Genomic DNA, 25,400 nt, shown 5'->3' with positions numbered 1-25,400 from the left:
TAAAATAAATTTTTTTGTCACGTGTCAAATTGACGTTGTGTCACGTGATAGTGACTGTGTGATGTGACACTGATAATGTCATGTGTGATGTGACACTGATAATGTCATGTGTGATGTGACAGTGTCATATATCATTGTCTCGTCAGGTATCATTACCTTAGGGTGTGTTCCCTTGGAGGGATGGATATGAGAAAGAGTATGAAGATGAATTTGTGTAGATTTGGGTGGATGAATTTTTGTATTTTTTTGAGTAGATTTAGAAGGTAAAATGAATGGATTTGGAGATAAGTTTTATGAAAATTAGTGAGAGATTTGATTGATGTGATAGATAAAATAAATTGTAAAACTAGATAGAATTGAAAAATTACCAAAATACCCCTAATAAAAAAGAATGATTTTGTAATTTGATGTTATAAAAATAATTATAAATAATTAAAACAAATTAAAAAATATATTAAAATTATATGAATTTTTAAAATAAAAAAGCTTAAATTTTTATGAATGTGAAAAAGGTTAAACAATTAAATTTAAAAAAAAAGTTATACAAAAATTAATAATGGTAATTAATATAATATTATTATATTTTAATAATATTTTAATTAATATTAATTATTGTACATATTTATATATAATTTTTATTATTATTAATTATTATATACTTAAAAATAATAATTATTTTATATTTTAATTGTGATATATTAATATATTAATTAATATATTTTTGACAATATTTTAATTATTATATATTTATATATATTATTAATGATAATTATTGTTATAGATAATTAATAATATATAATAATTATTAAAAAAATGATAATTCACATTAATAATTTAGTGGTTTTTTATTTTATATATATAGGAATATATTTGTAAAATAGTGATGAATGCACTCAAATATCTGCTGTTAAGAGAGGATGAAATAAAGAGATTATTTTCATTTTCTGAATCCGTTCCTTCGTTCTCTTCCAATTTAGTGCATGTGAACATGATTTGACTCACAAATCCGTTGCAGCAAATATGTGTTAACAGTACTATCATCAAAAGTGAACACAGTGTTAGTCTCACTTTGATCGTTATATCTTTATTGTCTTAATTAAATTCAAATTCTTTTAAATTTAAGCAATTTTATTACTCTTCCAATTAAAATCAAATTTAATTTTTGTATAAATGTTACATAAATATTTTTAACAAAATTAAATTTGTTTATATTTATATTTAAATTTAAACTTTATTTAAAATTATTTTCAAATTGTAAATTTGTTTGTTTTAAATTGTTTAAAATTTGTTTAAAATTATTGAATTATTGAATTTTGTACATTTTAAAAATATACAATTATTTAAAAAAATAAAAAACAATATAAAATATAAATTTAAATAAACTTAATCTTATTAAAAATATTTAATAAAAGTATTTTTATAAATTTATACAAAAATTAGATTTGGTTTCATTTTGAAGAGAAAGATAAAATTGTTTAAATTTAAAAGAAAAAAAAGGACTAACTAAGACAAAATAAAAAGTAAAGACTAAATAAGAACTAAATTAAGACTAAACATGAACATTTGACAAGATATTATCACGTAATACGATGTCAGTTTGACATTACAAATATTTTTATTTACAAAAAATCAAAATTAAAAATTAAAAATTAAAAAAATTACAAACTAACACACATAAAACCTCATTGCCGATTGACAAAATTTTCAAAATAGAAATCAAACTAAACCAATAGAATAATTTAACGATAATAAAGCAAGCAACACAAAAACACTATTTAATGCACGGCGATTAGATTATAGCTTAGATTTATGATAATAAACGATTAAGTAATAGTTTGTTTGGTTTTTTAATATAATATTATTTATTCACTATTAAGAAACAAATACACTTTTTTCTCTACAAATTAATTATATTCAAGAACTTTTAACGATTATATTAACTTAAAAAAAAAGATCATTGAGATATATAAGAGAAACACTATTTTTTTTTTCAAAAAATCATTTAACAATACATATTTATTATTATGTTACAATGCATGTTTTTAAATTATTCTTAAAATATACACAAATTCCCACACTAGACTAGACTAATATAATTTGCTTGATGGTTTCAGATCCTAATCCCTCCCTTGATGGAAGGTCAAACAGCTTAAATCTACTAAAATTACACTAATTTTATATCTTCCATTGGTAAATCTCAATGATCATGATCAAACTTTGAACCACTGAAGGGAGGGAATGAATTCCTTTAGTTGTTCAAAATTGCAAAGAATTCATCATTTCTTCAATGCCATATCATATATAACTTCATCTTCTAATCCTACAGGCCACAGTATACAGTCAATAGTATGAAATATAACCACAACATATACACAAGGATGAAGACAATACCTTTCAGAAAACATTTGTCTGTAAATCCTCCATATCTTTGTCTTCTTTTTCTTCTTCAGTTTTCGATAAGAGAGGAGCATCAAGTTCAGGAGGTTTCTGATAAGATAATCACAAGTTTAACTAGATGTTGAAGTAAGCATTGTCATAATAATCCAGATGTAATTTCTTAAATACCTTTTGATGTTTATATTCGCTAATTAAGCAAGAACTTACATTGAAAATTAAAAAAAAAATACTAAGATGAAGCTTTGACCTTAACAAGTGATCAGCTAAATCACCTAAAGAAATATATTTAAGTTTTATTGAAAGTTGAATTAGTATGTTACCATGCAACGAACCAGTGCCCAATTTACACCTTTGAAGAAAGAATGACGTTTAATTTCATTTGCTCCTTCACGTGACCCCAATCTGTCTTTGGGATCTCTCTGCAATAACCAATAAATTAGCTGCTTTCCCTGGAGACTTACCTGCATCAACACTTTTTGCATGTTAAAACAATATTCTCATTCATTCCATTTGTGTTTAGAGTGCAAATTCAGCATGTTAACACCAAACTCTGGGTTTTTAAAATTTGTCCAGAAATTACGAAAAAAAATAGTAAAAAAGTAATTACTTGTCATGGACTAAGTTAACTGACTCAACAACGACTTCAAAAGCAAAATCATTAGAAATCTACATTCGTGAATTTTTGAAAAAGAGACGTTGTTAGGAGTTATGACAATTTCGGTGTTAATATTTTATACTGTTATGACTCCCGATAACTTCATTATAAAATATATAATTTTTTATTTTATACTGAAGTTGTTATGACTCCCGATAACTTCATTATAAAATATATGATTTCTAATGTGACTTCACTTTTTAAAAAATTAATATTAGCAATTAAAATTTTGAGAAATTTATGAAGAAGTTGTGTGGAGTTTCACGATTTTACTTTTGAAGTTATCATAAATACACACGATTTAATTCATGACCAGTAATTATTTCTTGACTTGTCTATTTTTGTAATTTTTGAACAGAATTGACTGAGATATGTAAAAATCCCCAAACTCATATACGGGCGGAGTAAGATTTTATTAGACTTTTACGTGAGTATGACTTATCCTGTAATTAGAGACATTTGAATATACTAGCATAAATATATATTTATCATTTTTTTTATAAATGTTATTAGTTTAAAGTTCCATTTCCCAATTAGATCACAATTGAAATCTAGCTAAGGAGAACACTTACCGGTTTACTTTTGGGAAATTTAAGATCCTTGTGAAGAATATTTGCAAATGTTTTTTGTCTTGTCTTTCCCCTGAATGGAGTATATCCATAGAGCATTTCATATATAAGAATACCTAAAAAAGAAGACTTAAGCCGTGTGAATTATGTGATATAATTTAAATTTGGTTTCACTATATCCATAAATTATGATGTTGGTAATGATTTAAATTAATCACAATATTTTAACATGGGATATAGTTATGCTTGACTTGTTAATCAACAGAAAGACAATTAATTTTTTTTGAAAATAATAGAGATCTAACGACATAGAGATATGCATAAAAACTGATTAACACTTATTTTGATTCACAGTTTTTTTTTTTTTTAAATCAGAATTACCTAGAGCCCACCAATCAACAGCACTAGTATGACCAGAACCAGTTATAATTTCCTGCACAAGTTGAACTATCAGTTACAATAAAATCTAATCAATGCATCAAAATTTCCAAAGTTCAAATTCTATGAATAACAATAAAATAAGACTCTGAATGTCAGAAGAAAAAAGTTTTACTATTTTATCCAATAAAGCTTTTTCTAAACAAAATGCGAATACAAAATGAATCTAAATTGATAATAAAGTATAATAATAAAGTACATTCAACACAAAATGATGTATTTGAATGAAACATATATTGAACCATAGTTTTTGGTACTCAATAATATAAAAGAAGTGGAGTAATAACAAACCGGAGCTATGTACTCTTCTGTGCCAACAAAAGAATTTGATGCTCTCATTGGTTCAGCCATAAACACTGGAACCTCCTGACTTCTGTGTTTCTTCTTCTTCTTCTTCTTTTTTGAATTGGAAGCTGGAATTATAAGCTGCAAAGAGACAGACATAAATACAAATATAAAACTGTTTGAGATACATGAAATTAAACTTAAAAAAGTATTGTTTCTAATCAAAACTACAGTATAAAGTCTTGTCTCTGATATACCTGTGGCTTACTAGAAGTTAAACATGACAAATCAAAGTCTGTTAGGGACACATGCCCATTGCTCTGGATTAACACATTTTCAGGCTTCAAATCTCGATATATTATCCCTGTTAATACTCACCAAACAATGTCATGTTAAACTTTGTTCTAATGAAAGTGTATTATTTAACTGGCAAGATTTCTTTCATGGAAAGAAATTTGAGTAATAATAATATTGCAGTAAGATAAGTTCATCGATGTGATTCTGAAATATTTTGTTACTAACCTCTCCCAGGTTGCAAACAGTTTAAAAAATTAGAAAAGAAGACAACAATGGTTATATATCATGATGCTGTATACTATATACGTGTATATAAGGCGAATAAGAGCCTACCTTGGCAGTGAAGATACTCCAATGCAATCACTACCTCAGCTGCATAAAATCTAAAAGAAACATGTAAAAATAAATTTGATCAAAACTCTTTTCCATTTCCTTCATTCCATCATCTTAAAAGAAACTCTAATGGCGCCCCATATGTATTTGTATAAATTCAGTATGAAGTAGTATAGTATACCTTACAGCGTCTTCCTTTAGAACCTTAGTTGGTTGCTGGTCAAGAACCATGAATAATTCTCCTCCAGGACAATAATCAGTTATCAAACAAACGTGTGTTTTGGTCTGTAAGTTAATCAAGTAAACATAATCACGTGAATATCCTTAATACTTTGCAATTCATGATTAGATGTAACAGGAAATGAAGATATTAATTCAGGTTAAGACAATGTAATTGTTAAATTACTATCCCTTAAACAATGATCCCATGGTAAAAGGTTGATATGACGTATTTTAACTTATGATAGTTGATAAAAAATAATCAATATGCTTCTTATGTAAAAGTACTATTCAAGTTTCTAACCTGAAAGGAAGCATATAATGCAGGTAGAAAAGGGTGGTCCAGCTTGTCAAGAATTTCTCTCTCTGCGCAAGCTCTATGCACCTGTGGAAAGTGTATAACGGTCAATCTATTACAACAACAGGGGTAAATGCTGCTATAATATTTACACAATTACAATTAATATTTCGATGCTGAGAAATCCTTATTCACATAGTAGAAGTTAGATACCAAAAGGAAAAGAAAACAAAGCCAATACAATATGTAATTAAGGCTGGACAAAATAAACTAAACTAAACTGCACTACACTACCAAAAACTGCACTAAACTAAAAAACTGTTCGCATGAACTGCACTGAACTGGAAAACAATTCAGATGAACTGAACTGAACTCTTATTCTTAAAAATAAACTGGACTGAACTGCACTGCAGTATAATATAAACTGAACTGAACTGTATAAACTGAATTGTTTTATGAACTGCACTACGTCAGAACTGAACTGCACTATTTTTGGACTGAACTACACTAATTTTTAACTTAACTATACTGTTTTTGAACCATTTTTGAACCGAATTGCACTGATTTTGAATAAACTTCACTCTTTTTGAACTGAATTGTACTATTTTTGAACCAGATTGCATTGATTTTGAATTAAATTGCACTATTTTTGAACTGAATTACACTATTTTGAATCGAATTGCACTAATTACATATGATTGTACTATGCAATAATAATCTAAAGTTTATAATTTGAAAATACTTAGAAAATAATACTTGAAATATGCATCATACTTCAATACACCAATTAACATTTTTATAATTTTTTTATTTATATTAAAGTTTTTCGTAACTTAAAATGTAATTAAAATATTAAAATTAATATAATAAATATAAATATCGGTATTAACTTATTTTTTATATTTTAAAATCTTATGTAATATTACTTTTTAGTTTTACAATGTTTATTATGTTGCGTAAAATTTTTTAAAAGGATTTATTTTAGAAAATTCTCAAAATTAATATTTTTTTTTAACATTTGTATTCATTAATATTTGTGTGAAAAATGTTATAGAAATTTTATGAAGTTCTAAAATTAATATTTTAAGAATTTTTTAAAATAAATTCTCTTTAAAAAAGTTGATGCCACATAATAAATATTTTAAAACTAAAATATAATATTACATAAGATTTTAAAATAAAAAATACGTTAGTACCAATATTTATATTTATTATACTAATTTCAATATTTAATTTACAAAAACTTTAATATAAATAAAAAATTATAAAAATGTTAGCTGTCATAATTTAATTTTTAAAAATAACTTCTGTAAAATCATAACATAAAAATAACATTACATAGTAAAATTCATTCAAAATAAAATAAGATATTGAATTAATTTATAATTTTTTTTAATAAATTAATTATAAATATTTTATATTTTTCTCAAAGAAAGAGTAAAGAAAAAATTAAGACAAAATAAAATAAATATTTCAATATGAAAGAGAAAGAATAGAAGGTAAGATATAAAATACATAAGTCCGATTCTTATCCTAATACTAATATTTTATTTGAGGTATTTTGCTCTTTCAACCTACTATAGTTCAATAGTTAACTTAGTTAACTAACATAAGTTTAGTTTCTTAAAACTGAACTATTTTATAGTACAGTTCAATTATTATTATGAATAGTTTAGCATATTTTAGTTTAATATAATACAATTAACTATAGTTTAGTATAGTTTAGTAAATTATGTCCAGTCCTATATGTAATGTTTACTTTTACAGAAAATATGTCGGTATAAATAGATCCAGAAGTTAGAAAAGAGAAGCTAAACGGAAACTTATGTTAATCACAAAATTCATATCAGAACAGAACCTTGTTACGATTGAGCATAACACTCTTATCCATAGCCTTCATGGCAAAATATTGACCTGTTCCACGTAGCTCCACCAGATGCACACTGTAAGCCAATAACATATAATAATATCAATGCCAGAGAAGCTTGCTTTGTAAAAATAATGGAACAGAAATGAATAGTCTATCATACAAATCAGCAAAGAAAGTCTAATGAACATCTTACATAATTAGCTCACTTTAATTTTCGGTTAACTAAAGAGAGTAATGAATCCATAAGGTTTTTTTTATATATATACAGAAATGACACCAGTAGATCTGACGAAATCTTCAAATGGTAAGTTAATTAAATGTGGTCAATTCATTTGATACCTGACACTTAATTTAGCCCCCATGTTACGAGTACAACTGTGAAAGAGGGAAATGGACTAGAGGAATAAGAGAAAAACCTGCCAGTATCTCCTGATCCTAAAGGTTTAATCGGCCTAAAGTGCTTTAAGCCTATCTGTTCTCCACTTTGTAGGACCTGCAAAAACATGGTAACAGAACCATTTCAAAATCAACATAAATTCCAAAAAATTGATAAACACGACGCATTCTCAAATATGAAAGTAGTACCTTCTGGATAGATTTCCATGCAGGGTTATCCTTCCTATGAGGTTTGGGGTAAACTGCTTTTGAATGATTTGTCCATAAATCATCTGGTTTCTGGGGAGTGCCAAAAGGGTGATCATTTCACCATTGAAGTCAAAAGCTCTTCGGAAGAAAAAGATAACTAATAGCTGTAGATGTTACCGTATTAGCATCCGGAAGATCTCTCACTGCCACATCAACATTTTCTGCAGTTTGTTTGACCTGAGGATGGATTTCAAATGTACTTGTTATATGGACAAAAGAAAGATCTCATAATAGATGATGTAAAATGTATGAATTCGTGTAAGGAATTTAAAGCCTGACTTTTTGCATTGATGATGACTTGGGATAATGTATGAATTCGTATAAAGAATTTGAGTAGGGACCTACCATTTGTTCTCCCTCCTTTGCAGTATCTTCCGCGATGCAGTTCTGAAGAGGCTCTACATGTTGACTACCATCTAGTTGAACACCAATAAAGTACTGCACTTCTCCCTGTTAAACCAAGAAGGAAAAGAGACAAAAGCTAACACTCGTATTCTGTTATGTTAAAATACAGGTGAAAAGAATACGATCTACTACCCAAAACAAACTTTGTAGGCCAAGATCTAAAGGATGTAACATCTTCAGAGGACTATCATACGATGTACCTTCTGATCACGCATAGGTTGCAAATGAAACAGGTTCCAGAACTTCTTTCCTGGGTTGAACAGAGAAATCTTCAATAGCAAGTGGAAAGTGATGACAAAATTATTGATCTTCAAGTTAAATATATTTCTACGTATCCTTTGTACTCTAAGAAAAGAAATCAGGATTCTAGAACAGGAACTTTATCAAATGTTGTGAACTTTTTTTTGAATGACCAGTACTAGAGCAGATAACAGTAGTTTTATTTCTTTATAATTAAAAGTATGATATTGAATACCTTATAGCAAACATTCCTTATCATTCGAAACTTAATTAGATACAATAGTTACAATCCAAATCTATAAGAAATTAGCCCAAGGAAATTGTTTTCCTAGGAGAGAATCAAACAAGCTTACCACTCTTTGTATAATTAATCAGTTGCACAGTAACTTCTGTTTGGTTGTCAATTGCCTCTCTAATTTTTCTCACAGTTGCCGGATCAGTTTCAGGTCCTTGTAGAAACCTAAATAGCCAAATAGCACATTATGTACACACATGAATCGTCACATGATAAAACGACTTTTTGATCATTTCATGCTGGTAAATCAAAATTATTAAATTTGAGTCACCAGCAACTATCTAGCATAAGTATACTTGGCGTGTAATAACATTCAATTCAAAGCATACCTGCAGTTCCTTCCCAAGATTTCTTCACGGCTATATTCTGTAAGCTCTAAGAAGCTATCCGATGCAAAGATCTGAAAAAGCAAAAAACAAGTACAAACGTTACAGTGTGACATGTTTACCTACAGTACAAGAATCCAACGCAGAAGGGAAACACTTTTTTCACTGTAGTACAAATGATACAGAGAATCTTACTATTGGATTGTCTGGAAGCCTTGGATCAGTAATGACAAAGTTTTTCTCAATACGTTCAAGCGTGGTAGCAAGATCAAGACCTTTTCTCTTTTCCCTCTGCTTTTCTTTCTCATCTACGTCAAAACTATCAGGCCTCTCACCATCCTCACTGTCAGAGCTCACATCCTCCATAACTTCATTTTCCACGCTTTCGTCGTTGGACTGACTTTTCCGCCTGAACCTGTAGCATGCAAAATATGTCACAGTGAATTGTGTTATGGGATGGATGAAGGTTTTAAGAAACTGTTCGCAATCACAACTGTGACAACTTTGGAATCTCAGAAAACAACAGTATTGTTACAGCAATTGCAACCACGTTTGTCTAACTTTTCTTTTGCAGGGCTAAACTCGAATACAGTTTCATAAGTATTTTTTGTGTTCTTCTCTTGTCTGAATTTCGCTTCGGTAATCTACGTTGACCTCTAATAAAATCATTTATGGCGTGGATTAATACTAAAGTGAAATCTCAATTCTAATTAAAAAAACTAAATCACAAGTACTTACACAACTACATTCAAGTTTTGTTCTTTTCTGCACTATCAAGGATCATGGATGGATGAGACATTAAAAAATTAGAGAAGAGAGTAATAATAACATAATTAAATAACAATATATACCCCATGAAAGAACGGCGCTGAGATTTTTTCAGTTTATTTTCAGCTACTTCACTGATTCGTTGCATTGAAATTCTATTTCCTCCTTCGGCTTTGCGTCCAAATGAAACTCCACTCTCAGATCTTCTTCTCAATATTTTTTCTGCTTTCTCTTTCTCTTCTTCCTCCTCCTCTTCTTCTTCTTCTTCATGGAGTGACTGTTTTTCTTCCTCAGCAAATCCTGATTTTCTGATGGAGGGTCGGCTTGCGGATTCACTCAATGCTCGGGGACGCTTCATGATCTGCACCAACTCAGATAATGAGTTTGTAGCCTTCTCTTTCTGGCGTGCTGCAATGCAAAGCAATCCAATGCACTAGCTGTTAGAACTGTTACTTAAACACATTGAAAATTCTATAAACATATTCAGAATTTCACATTGCAAATTGGTGCATGCTGAATCTTTATTACCATTTTTTGTTTGTTGTGTACGTCAAAAAAAAAAAGTCCGTTTCGTTTATAAGCGTCGTGTATCTGTAATAAATGATATTCTCTTCCTTGCAGTACCATAATTTACTTTTTTGAAGAATAATATAGGTCATTCTTGACTTCAAATGAAAGTAATCCTTTTAAATTGTATATATTTTTTATTGATATTATTTTATCTTACATTAATTATACATAAAATTTAATAAATATTTAAATCTATGGTTTGAATTTGTATAAATTTAAAATAGTCATGCAATACATACTTAATATATTTGTTAGATAAATTTAACACTGTCTATTTTAAGATGTTCGTTGTTGATATCATATTTTTTTACATTAAAACAAAGTTACTTCCGTCAAATCATATGAGTAATTCACACATTATTTTAATTCAATACTAAAAATTAAATCATTTTTACATTTTTTTTGTATTTTCACTTAATTTTGTTTTAAATTTAAAATTAATTTAATATTTTTAATTAAAAAAATTGAAGCAAACATGTATTACAGAAGATACCAAATTTATTTCTTAAAAACCCTTCTTTATCATATACACTTGATCAGAGAAAACCAAAAAATTAAGATAATGTGTCTTAAAATAAATAAAAAAAAAAACATGAAAATACCGATGCTATTAGTATATTGCTATTGATATTCTAGTACAGTTTCTTAGCTTACTTTTCCACTTCTATTCTCTTTTTAGTTTTTTTTTTAATGCCAACGTGTTTTCAAGCAAAATTAAAATTTACATTTTTCCGGATGATTCATCCTAATGTTATTATATAAAATAAAGGAGAAAGTGAATTATTTTCTCTTATTTTTTATCATTTTATTTTATTTTTAAGAATATGTATTCTGTAGATAATTTTTTTTTAAGTGAAAGCTATTGAAATATTAATTTTTTTTCGGATATTTTTTTTTTATCAATCAAATAATGTTATCATACTAATAGATACATTTATGTACAATAAAACTATACATATTGTAAAAATTGTAATTTAAAATATGTGCTATATTTTAAATATTCATCTTAATTTGTGTATACGTGTATAATGTACAAAATATTTATTTAAAATAAAAAATTATGTAAATTAAATATATTTATTATTTGATTGCAATGCTATTTTCTGATAGGTAAGTTAGATTGTTGATGTATCTTCTTGTCCTGTGTTTTTCATTAGTTATGTGTTGTTGACTTCAGTTGAATTTATTTTCATTGAATTATTGTATGTTTTGAGTGATGTTTGAAGTATGATGAGTAATGTATGTTTTGTTGTAATGGAAGATGTGTGTATATGAAATAGCATACCATCGTATCGAATCAAGGATTCCGGCAATCCATTGGGACGTAGCGTCTTCTCCTTCAACCCTTCCGTGTGCTTGCTAACCTCCACTAGCATCCTGCGATCATCCTCACATTAACAAACATTCCACAATCAGAAACTACTTTCATAGTTTACTTTATCAAAAGTGTTCCGATCCGACCCAAACCACTTCGACGATCCGATCCAAGTCAGTCTGACAGGATCGTTAAGAACAATTACTCTCTTCTTAAGAAATTTTTGGTTTTGGAACATAGAACTTCGTCACAATTTTATCTTTTAAAAACACATAGAAAAATAAAAGAAAAAATGAGTATTTAAACCATGTTTAACATCGACTCTGAAATAATATAAAATTTGTTGGATGTACAAGAAAAAAAAAATACAAAGATGAGTTATTGGATTTTCAAGAAAAATTATTTGTTTACACGTACATTTTGATAATTCATTTTTAAAAGTAATATAATTATTAAAAAAATGTAAATTGTTATATTTAAAAAGAAAAAGAAAGAACAGAAGATAAAATAATATACAGTCAATTCTCATAATTTATATATCTGGAGCATTCAATTGAAAGACCAATCTGCGTGATTTTAATCCCTCAAATTGATTTAGACCAAATTGATTAGTGTTTTGAACAAATATAATAACAGTTAAGCTTAGGCTTCCACATAAGACAATTTTTAAATGCAAAGAGAGAGTGGTCCTGTGAGTGGTGAGAAAGGAAGGTGAAATGCATGCAGGTCTCACGCCCCACGCTCTTTTTTCTCAAAATGTGACGCAGACACCACGGGTGCCATCAACACAATCTAATGACTCGTCAATTTCGGTCCCAGCCAACTAAGATGAAGGTGACAACAACACAAACTTACACCACAAAAACATTACACATGTTAATCTAAAACCAAACAACAACAAAGGTAGCTTACCCGATAAATTTTAGGACCTTCCCATCTTCATCCTTAATCGGTGAAATCGTCAGAAGGTTCCAGAAAGGTGTTCCATCCTTCTTGTAATTTAATAGCCTTCCGCAGTAAATTTTCCCAGCTTCCAATGCTTCTCTTATCTTTGCCACATCAACAGGATCAGTATCTGCACCCTGTAAAAATCGACTGCACATTTTTTCATAGTTTAGTCCAAACAACAACATGGACTTTCTTTGAATCAGTTATAAAATTAATTTAATTAAGACTAATTTTACTTAAAAATTAAAAGGCTTAAAAAACGTTTCATCATTTTTTTTTCTATAGTTTTGAGTTAAAATATAATTTTTTGGTACAGAATCAATTATTTTAAGTATGTTTTGTGCCTACACAAATGTAATGTAAAATTTGAAAAGAATTTAAATTATCATGAAAAAATAAGGTGCTTACCAGTTTCTCCCGATAACTTCCTTCGACGTATAACCCGTCATTTTAAAGAACCCGGCACTCGCATACAGGATCGGGTAATCGGGTCTGGTAGCATCCGAGACCACGAAAGTTTGTTGGAAAGCCGACAAAGCCCCCATCACGTCCTCCGAAATTCTCGGAATCCCACCCACGACGCCGATTTCGCCGTCGGAGTTGGAGTCGCCGGAGGTTCTGGCGGAGTTCTGAGAGTTCTTCCTGGAAGACGAAGCAGCAGCGGCGGCAAGTTTGGCAACGTTGGGTTCCTCGCCGCCGGAGTTCCTCACCGCCACGCCCTGCGGCTTGCCGGTCTCTGTGTCGGTTCGGAGCACCAATCCCCACTCCGCTGCCCGCTGCGCCGCCGCGCCGCATTCCGAGTCCGCTTGTGGTGCCGGATTAATGGCCATCCACGACGTGGCGGTGATTTCATTGCGCGGCTCCTCCGACTCCGTCCACGGTTTCCAAAGCGGCTGTGAACGCACGCGCGAGTTCGTAGCAATTGAAGTGTTTGGGTTGAACACTTCGAGTGAGCCACGTGGATCTCTCGGAAATGATGATCTCACTGAGGATATTTTCTTCGGCGATTTTTCTGACTGCTCCATCGCTACCCACCTAAGTCTCTCTCTCTCTTCCCACTTTGCTATCTATATATATCCAAACTCTGCTACAACTATTAAATCTGTTAATATATGATTTCATAATACATCAAATAAATAAACGAATAAATCATTCCTTATTAAACTTTTTTTTGGTTCTATAGAAAACATTCTAAATGAAGTTCTAAATTGGATTACGACTTGAAAATATATGGGGAACAAGAGTCTGGGGTAGTCGTGTGTGTCGTAATTGCAATGGTGACTTTGGAGAGTGACGGTGTTGTGTAGTGTGATACATTGGAAACGGACTTGCACGGCAAGTAATTACTTGTGCGGGGTTTGTTTCGTCATTTCAAATGTTCATTCAAGTGATTTGTGTTCTCTGTGCAGGTGAATCATTGCAAGGAATTTCTAATACCCGCAAATTTTTAAGGGCAGTTTTGGCGTGACAACGAGATTCTGTGTGGGAAGAGGTGCGTGGAATTTTCTGTCATTGGGACCTCAATGTTGTTTTCTAATATTATGGCAATAATAGCAGTTAACTGCTTCTGGCTAGGCTTTACAACACGTAAGGGAAACGAAATTAATGAAGCATATTATCTAGGATGAAAATCAGCGATAGTATGAAAGTGAAATTCAAGATGCAACGCAAGCATATATGTGGAACAATATTCATAGAAACTTTTCAGCAGCAGGAGAATTTGCAAAGTAATCTCACAGTTAATAGTTTCTATAAACAGTTAGTTCTTGTTTTCTAAGTTTACTGGTTTAGAAAAATCTGGCTGGACATGGCAGAGTGTATGATTAACACAAGCTGGCGCCAGAAAACATATACCTTAAACCCTGTTCCGTGTTCTGCTTGATGGATCAGAAAGATCGAAATATTGAGCTGGTTGTTCTGATCGATGTTCTGGTGTTAGAGTACACTTGGTTAAATGATGAGAGATTGACTTTTGTAGAATATCAACAGTGTGTAGTTTGTATGAGCGAAAGAAAACATAGAAAAGAGGACCAAAATCATTGTGAAAAAGGTTTGGCCACACAACCCAAGCACTGTTTTTCACATGGCTCCTACAAGCCCTCTTGACTTTGAAGTCCTGAGTAGTGGGTGTTTTGAATAATTTGTTGGTACCATATGAGAATGAAGAAGTGAGAGTGCGAAAAAAACAAGAAAGCGCAGAGAATGAATGCGGTTGTGTTCTGTTTCTGAGTCAGGCACGTTGGTTTTGCATGTTCTCCCGACCGGTTTGTTTGTAGGGAAGGACTTGTGTGCGTGTGTGTCTGCGATGGTTAAATTATGGCAAAGGATGAAAACAAAAAGAGACAACCTAAAAATGGATGAATAAATAAATATCTAGGAGTGAATGTACGTGGATATTGAGAAAATAATTAAGTATATGATTGATGAGAAGTGGTGTGCTTGAATCTTATTAACACCTTGCAACCCCACCCCACCCACCAAAATGACAGGCACGGAAAGTGGACACGTGATGCCATGTTGGTCGATGCTGGACGATGTACTTCACCACCACAAATTATCGTCAAATAATCGAAAAAAAGGATAATAATTTCCCTGTAAAGTAGATGGAAATGGAGATTTGACGTTTCCCTAATTCCTTCTTTGAGGTGGCTGGCTACTCCATCAAATTCGTAAGGGCAAAATTTAATTAGTTATTAGTAGCTGTGTCCTAATCATTCTGTGAGTTCAAGAAACAGAAATGCATCTTATCAGGTTGGTCGCATTTAGGTGAGCGTGAGACTACTGCTATATATATATAGATTTTTTTTTCATCTAAGGTACATTTCCAAAATAATTATTATATATTTGAAAATTTAAGTAAGTATTTTGGGAATGTGTGATAGATGGAAAAAAAATCTAGATATATCCATTAAGGTTAAGTTGAAACTCTAAGAGGATGTGTCCTTGGCATAGCAATAATCGGTTTCACCATTTACCATTCAGAATAATGGGTTGTCTTTGGGTTAATTGTGTGTGTTATATAGCTATCCTTCACCATCATTTCACCCAGTACTTACTCTTCCTAATTCATCTAAAGAGAAACAAGATGTTTGCAGTATCCCTTTTTACGTAGTGGCCCCTTCACCCTCTGATATCCATGCCACCCTAGTTGACCCCAACAAATTGAAATATAAAGGTAAAAGACACCACCCACGTGGACCACATATACGTACCAATGGGATGTAAGAAAGTCTTCCCATTTATTTTAAATGCATTATAGAAAAATCTTGTATTTCAATCAGATATATACGGGTAATCCGTTTTGGCTAGACAAAAACGGGTCGTGCTGTCACTGTGATATTCCATTTAAATAGAATAATCCACTTAAAAATATATCACATGGTCATAATAATGAGAGGCAATCAGATGAACACAAAAGATAAGAAAGGTAATTATTACAGTCATCCCAGAGTGTACTATGAAAGCAAACTTGGGCATACCACCATGCCATAACTACCACAAAGGAAAGTTAACAGTTTTACAAAAGACGATGCTCCTCTAGAGCATGATATTACAAAAAAAAAAGGCACTTAGGGCCATAGACTGCTCCTGAGAGTCACACAAACAGATCCCCTAAGCTGCACCACTACTACCACCGGGCCTACTTCCAGAATTTCCTCTATCTGCTCCCACCAAGGGTGATCATCGCAAAAGAGAAAACACAACAGGAACATAAACAGAAATGCAAGGGTAAGCTAGTGCAATTTAATCTTATCATGATACAATGGACAAGTACTTAAACATTCCTTAACACGCAACACAACAGGCACAGAGCATCATGTTATAGCAAACAAGCAGGACACTATGACTCAATTATCCGGATAACTATACTGAGATCGGACGCTTGCACTTGTGGAGGCCTCTACTGCTCTGCAGAGCCATTACCAATGGGTTTCACCCTACCACACACAAGGTTAGCCTTTAAGCGTCTAAGGTCATTATCCTGCCATGCCATAGACTAGGGCCTCCCGCTACTCTCACCACTTGGGTCAGTTTGCTCTACATGAGACTCACTGACCCTTTAGAGTTTCGGGATGCGGTCCTTACTTGAATCCATATCTTAATATACACACTACACGCCACCATAAAGTCTCCCCACGAAACTCATGGAATTACGCCTATCTCACAGCAATCTCATGTTTCGTATCTCATAACCACCACTTATTATCTCAATCATTAATTTCTCATGCACATTCTCAACCAACCAAACAAAATTCATATATTACTCATGCTAACATATAGATTTCAGTGCATACAACTCATACAGCTCATGCAATCACACCATAATCTTGCATGTTCGAGATAAATAGCCACACCCAAGGTAAACAGGAATCCAAAAACATAAATCTGCACCATTCTCGCCTGGGCTAGAAGCCCTCACCTAAGCTACAGCGACTGTCTCGCTTAAGCTAGGCCTTCTCGCCTAGGCGAGGCCTGGAACAGTGGCACTCTGTGAGCATCTCGCTTGGGCGAGACCAGCTCGCCTGGGCGAGATCACCCTTCGCCCAAAATCAAGTCCTTCGCCTGGACGGGGACACGAGCAAAGTACATCAGGTTCTTCTTCGAGAACTCGCTTGGGCGAGTCACTCTCGCCTGAGCGAGACAACGCGTCGCTCAAAGACAAGGGCCCTCCACCTGGGCGAGTTCCTCAAGTAGAACCTGGGCGAGCCTCAAACACTGTCGCCTAGGCAGACAAGCTCGCTTAGGCGAGATTGATAGTACTCACCACTGTTTCACGCATGCAGCAGGAACACACACACACAAGAACATACCAGATGCAAACAAGACAAGTCTCATACCACCAAAAACCTCATTCATCATTCCAAAAGCATTCAACAACCTAAAAACAACAGGAGAAATATTTTAAACGGTAAAAAAACAAATACTAGCTTCCCTTACCTTGCTTAGACGCTAACCAAAACGCAAACAATCTCAAAATTAAGGAGTACTTCAGCTCCAAGGCCAGAGCAGCGAACTGTAAAAAGAAGATTCGCACCAGACAAGGTTAGGGGACTTAACCCTAACTTGACCAACGTGGTCAAACAGTGAGGAAAAGGAAAAGAACAGACCAGAAGCTCTAAAGCTCAGCTTACCTGTAAAAAGAGAGGGGGTTTTTCTTGCTCTGAGACGAACAGACTTCGTGCCCTAGCTAAACTCCTAGCAGAAGACAAGAGAGAGATGGCAGGAAAGCTATTTTTCTGAAACAAGGTAAAGTGAGATTGTGAGGGGGCTGGCAGGGTATTGGATTCTTCAGAATGGCTGGTCTTGGGCCTACGAAGAGGCCAAGCCCAAACACACACAAGACTGAAAAATGGGGCTTACAGTCATGCTACTGTACATATATTTAAATTATATTTAATCATATAAGTTTTTTAAATATTTTTAATTAGATAAATAAAAATAATTATTATATTTATATGTTAAATTATTTTATTATATTTAATAATTGAAAGTTAGTTTGTAATGGTTAATGATTTAAGTTATAATAATATTATATATTTATATCTTTATAAATATATAATATAAAAAGATTAATATTTTTTATTATTTTTTATTTAAAAATAATTGAAAAAAAAAATTGGTGGACTAGTCTGTCACTTTGACGGACTAGACGGATCGAACCAAAGTTGACGAGTTAAAAATGCTAACCCACTTTGACGGACTAGAAAGATTGAATCAAAGTTGACGAGTTAAAAATGCTAATCCATTTTATCAGACTGACGAACTAATTTCTTAGGTCCATCTTATTTTATCACCAATAAATATATACATATCTTATGTGCATATGTCTTAAGTTAACATGAATATAATTATTCTTCTAAGTTTCTAATACAATTTTTTTAAAAGAAATATGAAATAAAAAGTCAAAATATGATTGGAGATATTTGAATTTAATGAATCATAGTTAACCAATATATATCCAACAAAAAACTTTAAAGTATAAAAGTCGAGGATCTTTCTCCTTAATGGTATTCATATCATTCATCTTCAGTTAAAGTGAAACTTTCAAATTCCCACTTAAATTCTTCACAAAAGATAATAAACACTAATTCTTTTTGACTTAAAATTCACTTGGAACTTGAGTGACATGACTTACACTAGTCACCAAGTTCTAGATCTCACATAAAATTCTACCTCTTCAATTCATATCTCACCGAATTCTAATGCAAAAAAATATCAACATCATTATATAGCATTCATTACATTCTCAACTTATCTTAACTAAATGAATTGAGTATATATATAATATGATTAAATTCCTTTAAGGTAACTTGTATGAGAAAAACTATTTCCAGAATTTAAAGATGTTCAAGAAAGTTGACATTAGTTCTTAAAATTTAAAATATGAGTATTTATATTCAAAAAGTGGATATAAAGTTTGATACATTTGTGGGTATTAATGTTCATTTCTTCCTTTAAAAAGAAAATTCTAAAATTACATTTTAAAATATAATAGGTCATATGTGATAAAATATGTAATATATATGTATATATTTTTTTCCATCTTATAATGAATTATGTAATATTATCCTTTTATGTTTTTGAACATTTACCTAACTATTTTTTATAATTTTATATAATGTTAGTTACCATATTATACAATAAGTTATGTCTTTAAATGCTAAAAATAATTGTTATATTATACTAACTATCATACACACTAAAGTTACGTTTCATTATTATTTTACAATGAAAAAAATTCCAATACTGAATAAGTTCATGAGCATATTAAATTATTAGTTTATAAAAATATTATTTTTGTGTTTGTGCATTAACACAAAAATAATAGGGGAAATAATGATAATGAAGTTAACCTTTATTCTTTTAATGTATAGTTACTCAATTCAAACTCAATAAATCTCATTATTTTATTAAACTAATAGGGGGAAATAATGATAATGAAGTTAACCAATATATATACAATTAAAGAAAAATTGTATTGGCCAGTATAATGCAATTGTCAACTAAACATGCATTAAAATCGCATTCAACTTCGGTTCTAACCATAACAAATTTCACTTAGAAGCACTAATTAAGACAAAATAGTAAGAATGGTGCCTTGTTTATGTTTCTACGATCCGAACAATTCTGAGCTTCAAAGTCCTTCCCTCCACCACCTACAATCTGAAAGGAAATTGAAAATCTCATACTAACAAAACTCTCAATTCTAATTGAAAACCAGATGTACTCTTCTTCCCATCAACGCATGCTCCACACAAGCTCCAAAACCATCATCACTTGGTTGTTCTTAATCACCATTGTTCTCTACACCCTTTATTCTTCCAACATCATCCTTTTCCACGATGATCAAGAAGACTGCACCACTCCCACCACCAAAGAAAACCTTCAGATAAGTAATACTTCCTCAGAAACTACAGAAACTATGGATACCACCGATGAAGGCGATGAAAATAAAAAACCATTAGTAGATAAACTACCAAGACCAAGAGAGGTTGTTGTTGTTGATAATGATGGTGATGGTGATGATGATGGTGGTGGTGGTGGTGGTGATGGTGAAGTTGAAGCTGAAGTTGAAGCTCATGCAGAAGAAGAAACAAACAAAGAAGGAGAGGAATATGAAAATAATTCTCCTGTGGTACTTAGATTAACTCCGAAACAAATGTATGGGAGACAAGAAACTGATGTTAAACACATCGTTTTTGGGATAGCTGGTTCATCAAATTTATGGCATATAAGAAAAGAGTACATTAAGATATGGTGGAGGCCTAACAAAACTAGAGGGGTAGTGTGGCTTGATCAGAAAGTGAAAACTCAAAGAAATGAGGGGCTACCTGAAATTCATATCTCTGGGGACACTTCAAAATTTAGGTATACAAATCGTCAAGGACAAAGATCAGCTTTAAGGATATCAAGGGTGGTGACAGAGACATTGAAACTTGGGATGAAGGATGTAAGATGGTTCGTGATGGGGGATGATGACACCGTGTTTATGGTGGATAATGTGGTTAGAATTCTTTCTAAATACAACCATAAACACTTTTATTATATTGGAAGCTCATCTGAAAGTCATGTCCAAAACATGCATTTCTCATATGCCATGGCATATGGTGGTGGAGGATTTGCCATAAGCTACCCACTCGCCCAAGAATTAGCAAAGATGCAAGATCGTTGCATTCAACGATACCCGTCTTTGTATGGTAGTGATGATAGAATTCAAGCTTGCATGGCCGAGCTAGGTGTGCCTTTAACAAAGGAAGCTGGCTTTCATCAGGTAACAAATCATACTCACACATTGTTTGCTTTAGAGGTCAAAAGATTTGTCATAAAAATGTTAATGATTATGTCTATAAAATAATGTTCATAATTAGTTCATAAATAGACTAAGAATATATTTCCTAATTAAGGATAAAATAAATAACCATAATGATAACATTTTGATGTGCAGTACGATGTGTATGGAGATTTGTTAGGGCTTTTAGGGGCACATCCAGTGGCTCCATTGGTATCACTACACCACCTTGATGTAGTGCAACCAATATTTCCAAGAATGACAAGAGTATTAGCCTTAAAACACCTTATGAGATCAGTGAATCAAGACTCGGGCAGCATAATGCAACAATCAATATGTTATGACAAACACAATTATTGGTCAATATCTGTTTCATGGGGCTATGTGGTTCAAATCTTAAGGGGAGTATTGTCTCCTAGAGAAATGGAGATGCCATCTCGAACCTTTCTTAACTGGTATAGAAGAGCTGATTACACTGCATATGCTTTCAACACAAGGCCTGTTGCTAGACATCCTTGTCAGAAGCCCTTTGTTTACTACATGAGCAAAACTCATTTCGATCCCGCCACAAAACAAGTTATCGGTATTTATAATCATGACAAATCCAAACCCCCTTTTTGTCGATGGAGAATGAATTCACCAGAGAAAATAACCTCTGTTGTAGTAACAAAAAAACCAGATCCTTCACGCTGGAAAAAGGTACACATTCATAAATTTGTATATGGGTTAAATATGTTTTTAGTCCTTAAACATAGACACGGAATTGGAATTAGTTCATATCCTAAATTTTAATACATTTTTGTTTGTAGACTTCAAAAGTGAATGAATACAAATTTTTTAACCCAGTGCAGTCAACTTTTTTTGTTTACATGTTAAACACTGCTACATGATTGCATTTGAGTTGGAATAGATCAAATGGTATAAACAACTCAAGCGCTAGTCTATAATGTTGTTTAACAATATGATTTCACTCAGTTAGATTAAAAGAACTATATTTAAAATTTGAAAATAAAAATGTATCAAAATTTAATATATGTACAAATTCTTATATATTCACACATGCACACTCACACTTAGATGAAATCTTAAAGCGAAGCTGAAAAGAAAAAACCAAAATTTTATTATTTTAAATAGGATCCTTCTAATATCTAAAATTTTCTTGTTTTGTAGTCACCAAGGAGGGATTGTTGTAGAATATTATCACCACAGAAGAAAGCAACTACTCTATACTTATGGGTGGGCAATTGTCATGAGGGCGAAGTCACTGAATTGTAGCATGTGAAGCCTCACATTCTTTTCTCCTTTCTCATTCTTATTTTTAATACACACAGAAATAAATAATAGTATAGAAGAAGACGAAAATTAAACCTTAAAATCTGTTTCTAATTTTTAGTCTTTAGTTACACCAAACTACCCAATTAACACTATACAACTGATTTATTTTACAAAACTTTTGTCATCTTATGCCTTCATTTATTTATTTTTTGTATGTACATTAGATAAAACATTTTAGCAATTGTAGCTAAATGTAATATAACATGTTCAGTATTGTTTTCAAATGTTAATAGCACAATATTATAATTCTTCAATTTTAAAATTGTTTGTGTACTTTACTTTTAACTTACATTGTAGTTGTAAAAAAATTTACTATTTTTAGATAAATATTTAAATATTAACGTAAAATAGAATAACATGATATTTTATATTGTCTGTTAAAATAAGATGAGCTTAATTATTTAAATCAAATAAGGGTAAAACATCATACTTTTGGATAATAAAATTCAAATTAGATTCTAACTTATCAATATAGAATAGGAGCATAAAAATTATCAAAAAGCAATACCATGAAAAATACGTTGTTTTTTTATTAAATTAGAAGTTATTTACCTTTATAATCTCATCTAATTTAGAAATACTTCAATTCAGATTTCAGAAATTCCTCGCTTTTCATATAATTCAAATTTCACACATACGTATATTTAAAAGTCCATTCAACCTAATAAAAATTATACTATGCATCATCCAAATTAATCTTTTAACCAATATATTGACATATTTAAATATATAAAAAATATATAACGCTTAACATTAAGTTTTTGTCACAATAAATTACATGTGTAAAGTGAAACTAAAGTGGTAAAATTTGTAACTTCCTAATTATATTCTTATTAATCATTAAAACACAATTAAAAAGACATACAAACACGTACAAACATACATATACACACAACAGCAGACAAACACACGAATCAATATTTTCCATTAACCTTCACAGCATAAAAAAACTTGGTTAATATATCAAAATTATCACATTCACATACTTTTACATTTCCAAAACATACAATTCCCATCAAAATATATATCACCCTAACCAAGTTACACCTAGATAACCCAGATTTTCTACCTTAATGCTATCACAATTACGGGTAGTCATGAATGAATTGAATTTTTTCAAATAGATGAAATAGATTTAATCTATAATTCACGTCCATTTTATCTACATCAACAAGATTTGGATTTTTTTCAATCTAATTTAAATTAGATTAAATTTAGATTGAATTAACTTTTTCAATTGGATTAAATATAATGATATTGATCTAATATACCTTACTATTACATATATTAGATATGGGTCAAACTGACTCGACTTCACCTAAACATAGTTTAAATCATGTCGATTTAGGTCTAGTTCACTTAGCTCGACTTGAATTTGGACTGTCTCACCTCAATATTGGTCAAAGCTGAGTTGAGTCATCCTAGGCCTAGCTTGACTTGAGCTCATGTCAAATCAGTTCCACCTAGGCCTAGGCCAACTTAACTCCACCTAGACCTGGATTTACTAGACTCTACCTAGGATTGGGTTGACTCGTCTCGATCTTGGTCTCGAGATGACTGAACTAGACATTGGTTACAAGATGACTCGACTACACAAGTCAACCTAAGTCAACTCACCTCATTTTTTGGTATGGACCGACGCATCTCGAACTTCGATCGGGTCCAACTTAGCTTGATCTTTGGTCGGGGCCAACTCGGCTTAACATTCAGTCGTGATCGACTTAACACAATTTTCAATCAAGATTGACTCGATTCGACCTTTGACCTAGGCTAACTCAATTTGATTTGGGGCCTACTCGGTTTTATTTTCGATCAAGACTAACTCAACTTAACCTTTGAGCGAAACGAACTCGACTCAACCTTCGAACTTGGATGACTCAACTTAACTATTCAGCCTAAGATGACTCAACTTAACCTTCAATCTTAACCTTCAAATTTACCTTCAGGTGGGACCAACGAATCGACTTTTGATCAGGGTCAACTTAGTTTGAATCTTCGACCTGAGCTAAATCATTTAGACCTTCATACTAGGCTAACTTAGCTTGATTCTTTAGTCTAAGTCAACTCTATTTAATCTTTAACACAAATTGATTCATCTTGACCTTTGGTTCAGATTGACTTGTCTCAATTCTTTAGCCTGAGTTGACTCATATAAACCTTTCTTTTTTGGTCCACTTAGCTTGATTCTTCGACTTAGACCAACTCGACTCAATTATTCTATTCATATTGACCTTGTATTGGAAACCTCATGCAAAGCCCTTTCCTAAACATGCAACTCTTCCCCAAAAATGAATTCTTGAAAAAAGAAATAAAGGAAAACGTATTCAAAAATACTTTTGACTAGATAAAAAGTGTTTTACACTCCACCAAGATTTCTAAGGTGAATTTAAATGTAAAAGAATAAATGAAATTTTAAAAATTTAGAAAAAAAAAAGTACTTTGAAGAAACAGTCAAGGTGTGAAATGAAATTTGAATATTCAACTTTTTTTTAACTTAAATAATAAAATACTATTACTTCATCTCAATCAAAACACTTTGCCTCTTCTATAATTTATTTCGGTCCCTAAAAAATTCCCTCCACTCCAACCAATAAACCACATCTACCCTTAAAGCAATTTAACTTTCGTCCTTACAAAATTTATTTCACTCTAAGAAATAATGTCAACATAATAAAATAGAATATTCCTATTCTTTCCACGATAAAATAGAAATACCAGTGTACGTATTCAGCATATAAATATGTGACGTATATGTGCTTCAAAGTATATAAAAAATTAAAAATTGCATAAATTAATATATATTTAAAAATATATAAAAATTCTTAAAACACAATAAATATATAATTACAACTCTCTTGTACCAAATTAAAATTACGTGTTTCAGATATTATCAAAACGAAAA

At 31.4% G+C, this 25,400-nt stretch overlaps 2 protein-coding genes and 1 long non-coding RNA gene across 4 annotated transcripts; 1 reads left to right on the top strand and 2 right to left on the bottom strand.

Annotated features, from left to right (window-relative positions):
• Positions 1-1,967: 1,967 nt before the first annotated feature.
• Positions 1,968-15,213, bottom strand: LOC114185796 (phototropin-1). Of its 2 annotated transcripts, XM_028073715.1 has the most exons (24): positions 14,728-15,213; positions 13,282-13,957; positions 12,838-13,020; positions 11,896-11,987; positions 10,124-10,448; positions 9,468-9,687; positions 9,276-9,346; positions 9,005-9,111; positions 8,612-8,661; positions 8,352-8,456; positions 8,124-8,183; positions 7,947-8,036; positions 7,778-7,854; positions 7,350-7,434; positions 5,498-5,578; positions 5,156-5,259; positions 4,975-5,024; positions 4,602-4,708; positions 4,351-4,485; positions 4,003-4,054; positions 3,625-3,737; positions 2,718-2,858; positions 2,392-2,487; positions 1,968-2,320 (listed from the first exon to the last, which is right to left on the bottom strand). In XM_028073715.1, exons 2-23 carry the CDS (start codon positions 13,896-13,898, stop codon positions 2,395-2,397), a joined length of 2,958 nt encoding a protein of 985 aa, XP_027929516.1. In that variant the 5' UTR covers positions 13,899-13,957; positions 14,728-15,213; the 3' UTR covers positions 1,968-2,320; positions 2,392-2,394. The 2 variants fall into 2 exon arrangements, with proteins under 2 accessions (XP_027929516.1, XP_027929517.1); XM_028073716.1 differs by lacking the exon at positions 14,728-15,213 and having other exon boundaries at positions 13,282-14,209.
• A 1,021-nt stretch (positions 15,214-16,234) lies between these two features.
• On the bottom strand, positions 16,235-18,105 carry LOC114185797. Its single transcript, XR_003604898.1, has 3 exons — positions 18,006-18,105; positions 17,812-17,887; positions 16,235-16,535 (listed from the first exon to the last, which is right to left on the bottom strand). It is a non-coding gene; the product is annotated as an uncharacterized LOC114185797 (long non-coding RNA).
• A 2,428-nt stretch (positions 18,106-20,533) lies between these two features.
• Positions 20,534-22,485, top strand: LOC114184769. Its single transcript, XM_028072078.1, has 3 exons — positions 20,534-21,145; positions 21,320-21,862; positions 22,334-22,485. Exons 1-3 carry the CDS (start codon positions 20,534-20,536, stop codon positions 22,436-22,438), a joined length of 1,260 nt encoding a protein of 419 aa, XP_027927879.1. The 3' UTR covers positions 22,439-22,485.
• The last annotated feature ends 2,915 nt before the right edge of the window (positions 22,486-25,400 follow it).

Source organism: Vigna unguiculata, chromosome 5 (genome assembly GCF_004118075.2).
Source record: "Vigna unguiculata cultivar IT97K-499-35 chromosome 5, ASM411807v1, whole genome shotgun sequence".
NCBI lineage: Eukaryota > Viridiplantae > Streptophyta > Magnoliopsida > Fabales > Fabaceae > Vigna > Vigna unguiculata.
Note: the sequence above shows the minus strand (reverse complement) of the source record. Positions and strands in the feature narration are given on the sequence as shown.

Excerpts from the sequence above, each read along its gene's own strand:
- LOC114185796 (XM_028073715.1), bottom strand. The coding sequence starts at position 13,898 with ATGGAGCAGTCAGAAAAATCGCCGAAGAAAATATCCTCAGTGAGATCA. Across the intron at positions 9,347-9,467 it reads GGCTTCCAGACAATCCAATA|ATCTTTGCATCGGATAGCTT; the intron begins GTAAGATTCTCT and ends TTGCTTTTTCAG. Across the intron at positions 5,025-5,155 it reads CTAAAGGAAGACGCTGTAAG|ATTTTATGCAGCTGAGGTAG; the intron begins GTATACTATACT and ends TGTTTCTTTTAG.
- LOC114184769 (XM_028072078.1), top strand. The coding sequence starts at position 20,534 with ATGTATGGGAGACAAGAAACTGATGTTAAACACATCGTTTTTGGGATA. Across the intron at positions 21,146-21,319 it reads AGGAAGCTGGCTTTCATCAG|TACGATGTGTATGGAGATTT; the intron begins GTAACAAATCAT and ends TTTGATGTGCAG. Across the intron at positions 21,863-22,333 it reads ATCCTTCACGCTGGAAAAAG|TCACCAAGGAGGGATTGTTG; the intron begins GTACACATTCAT and ends CTTGTTTTGTAG.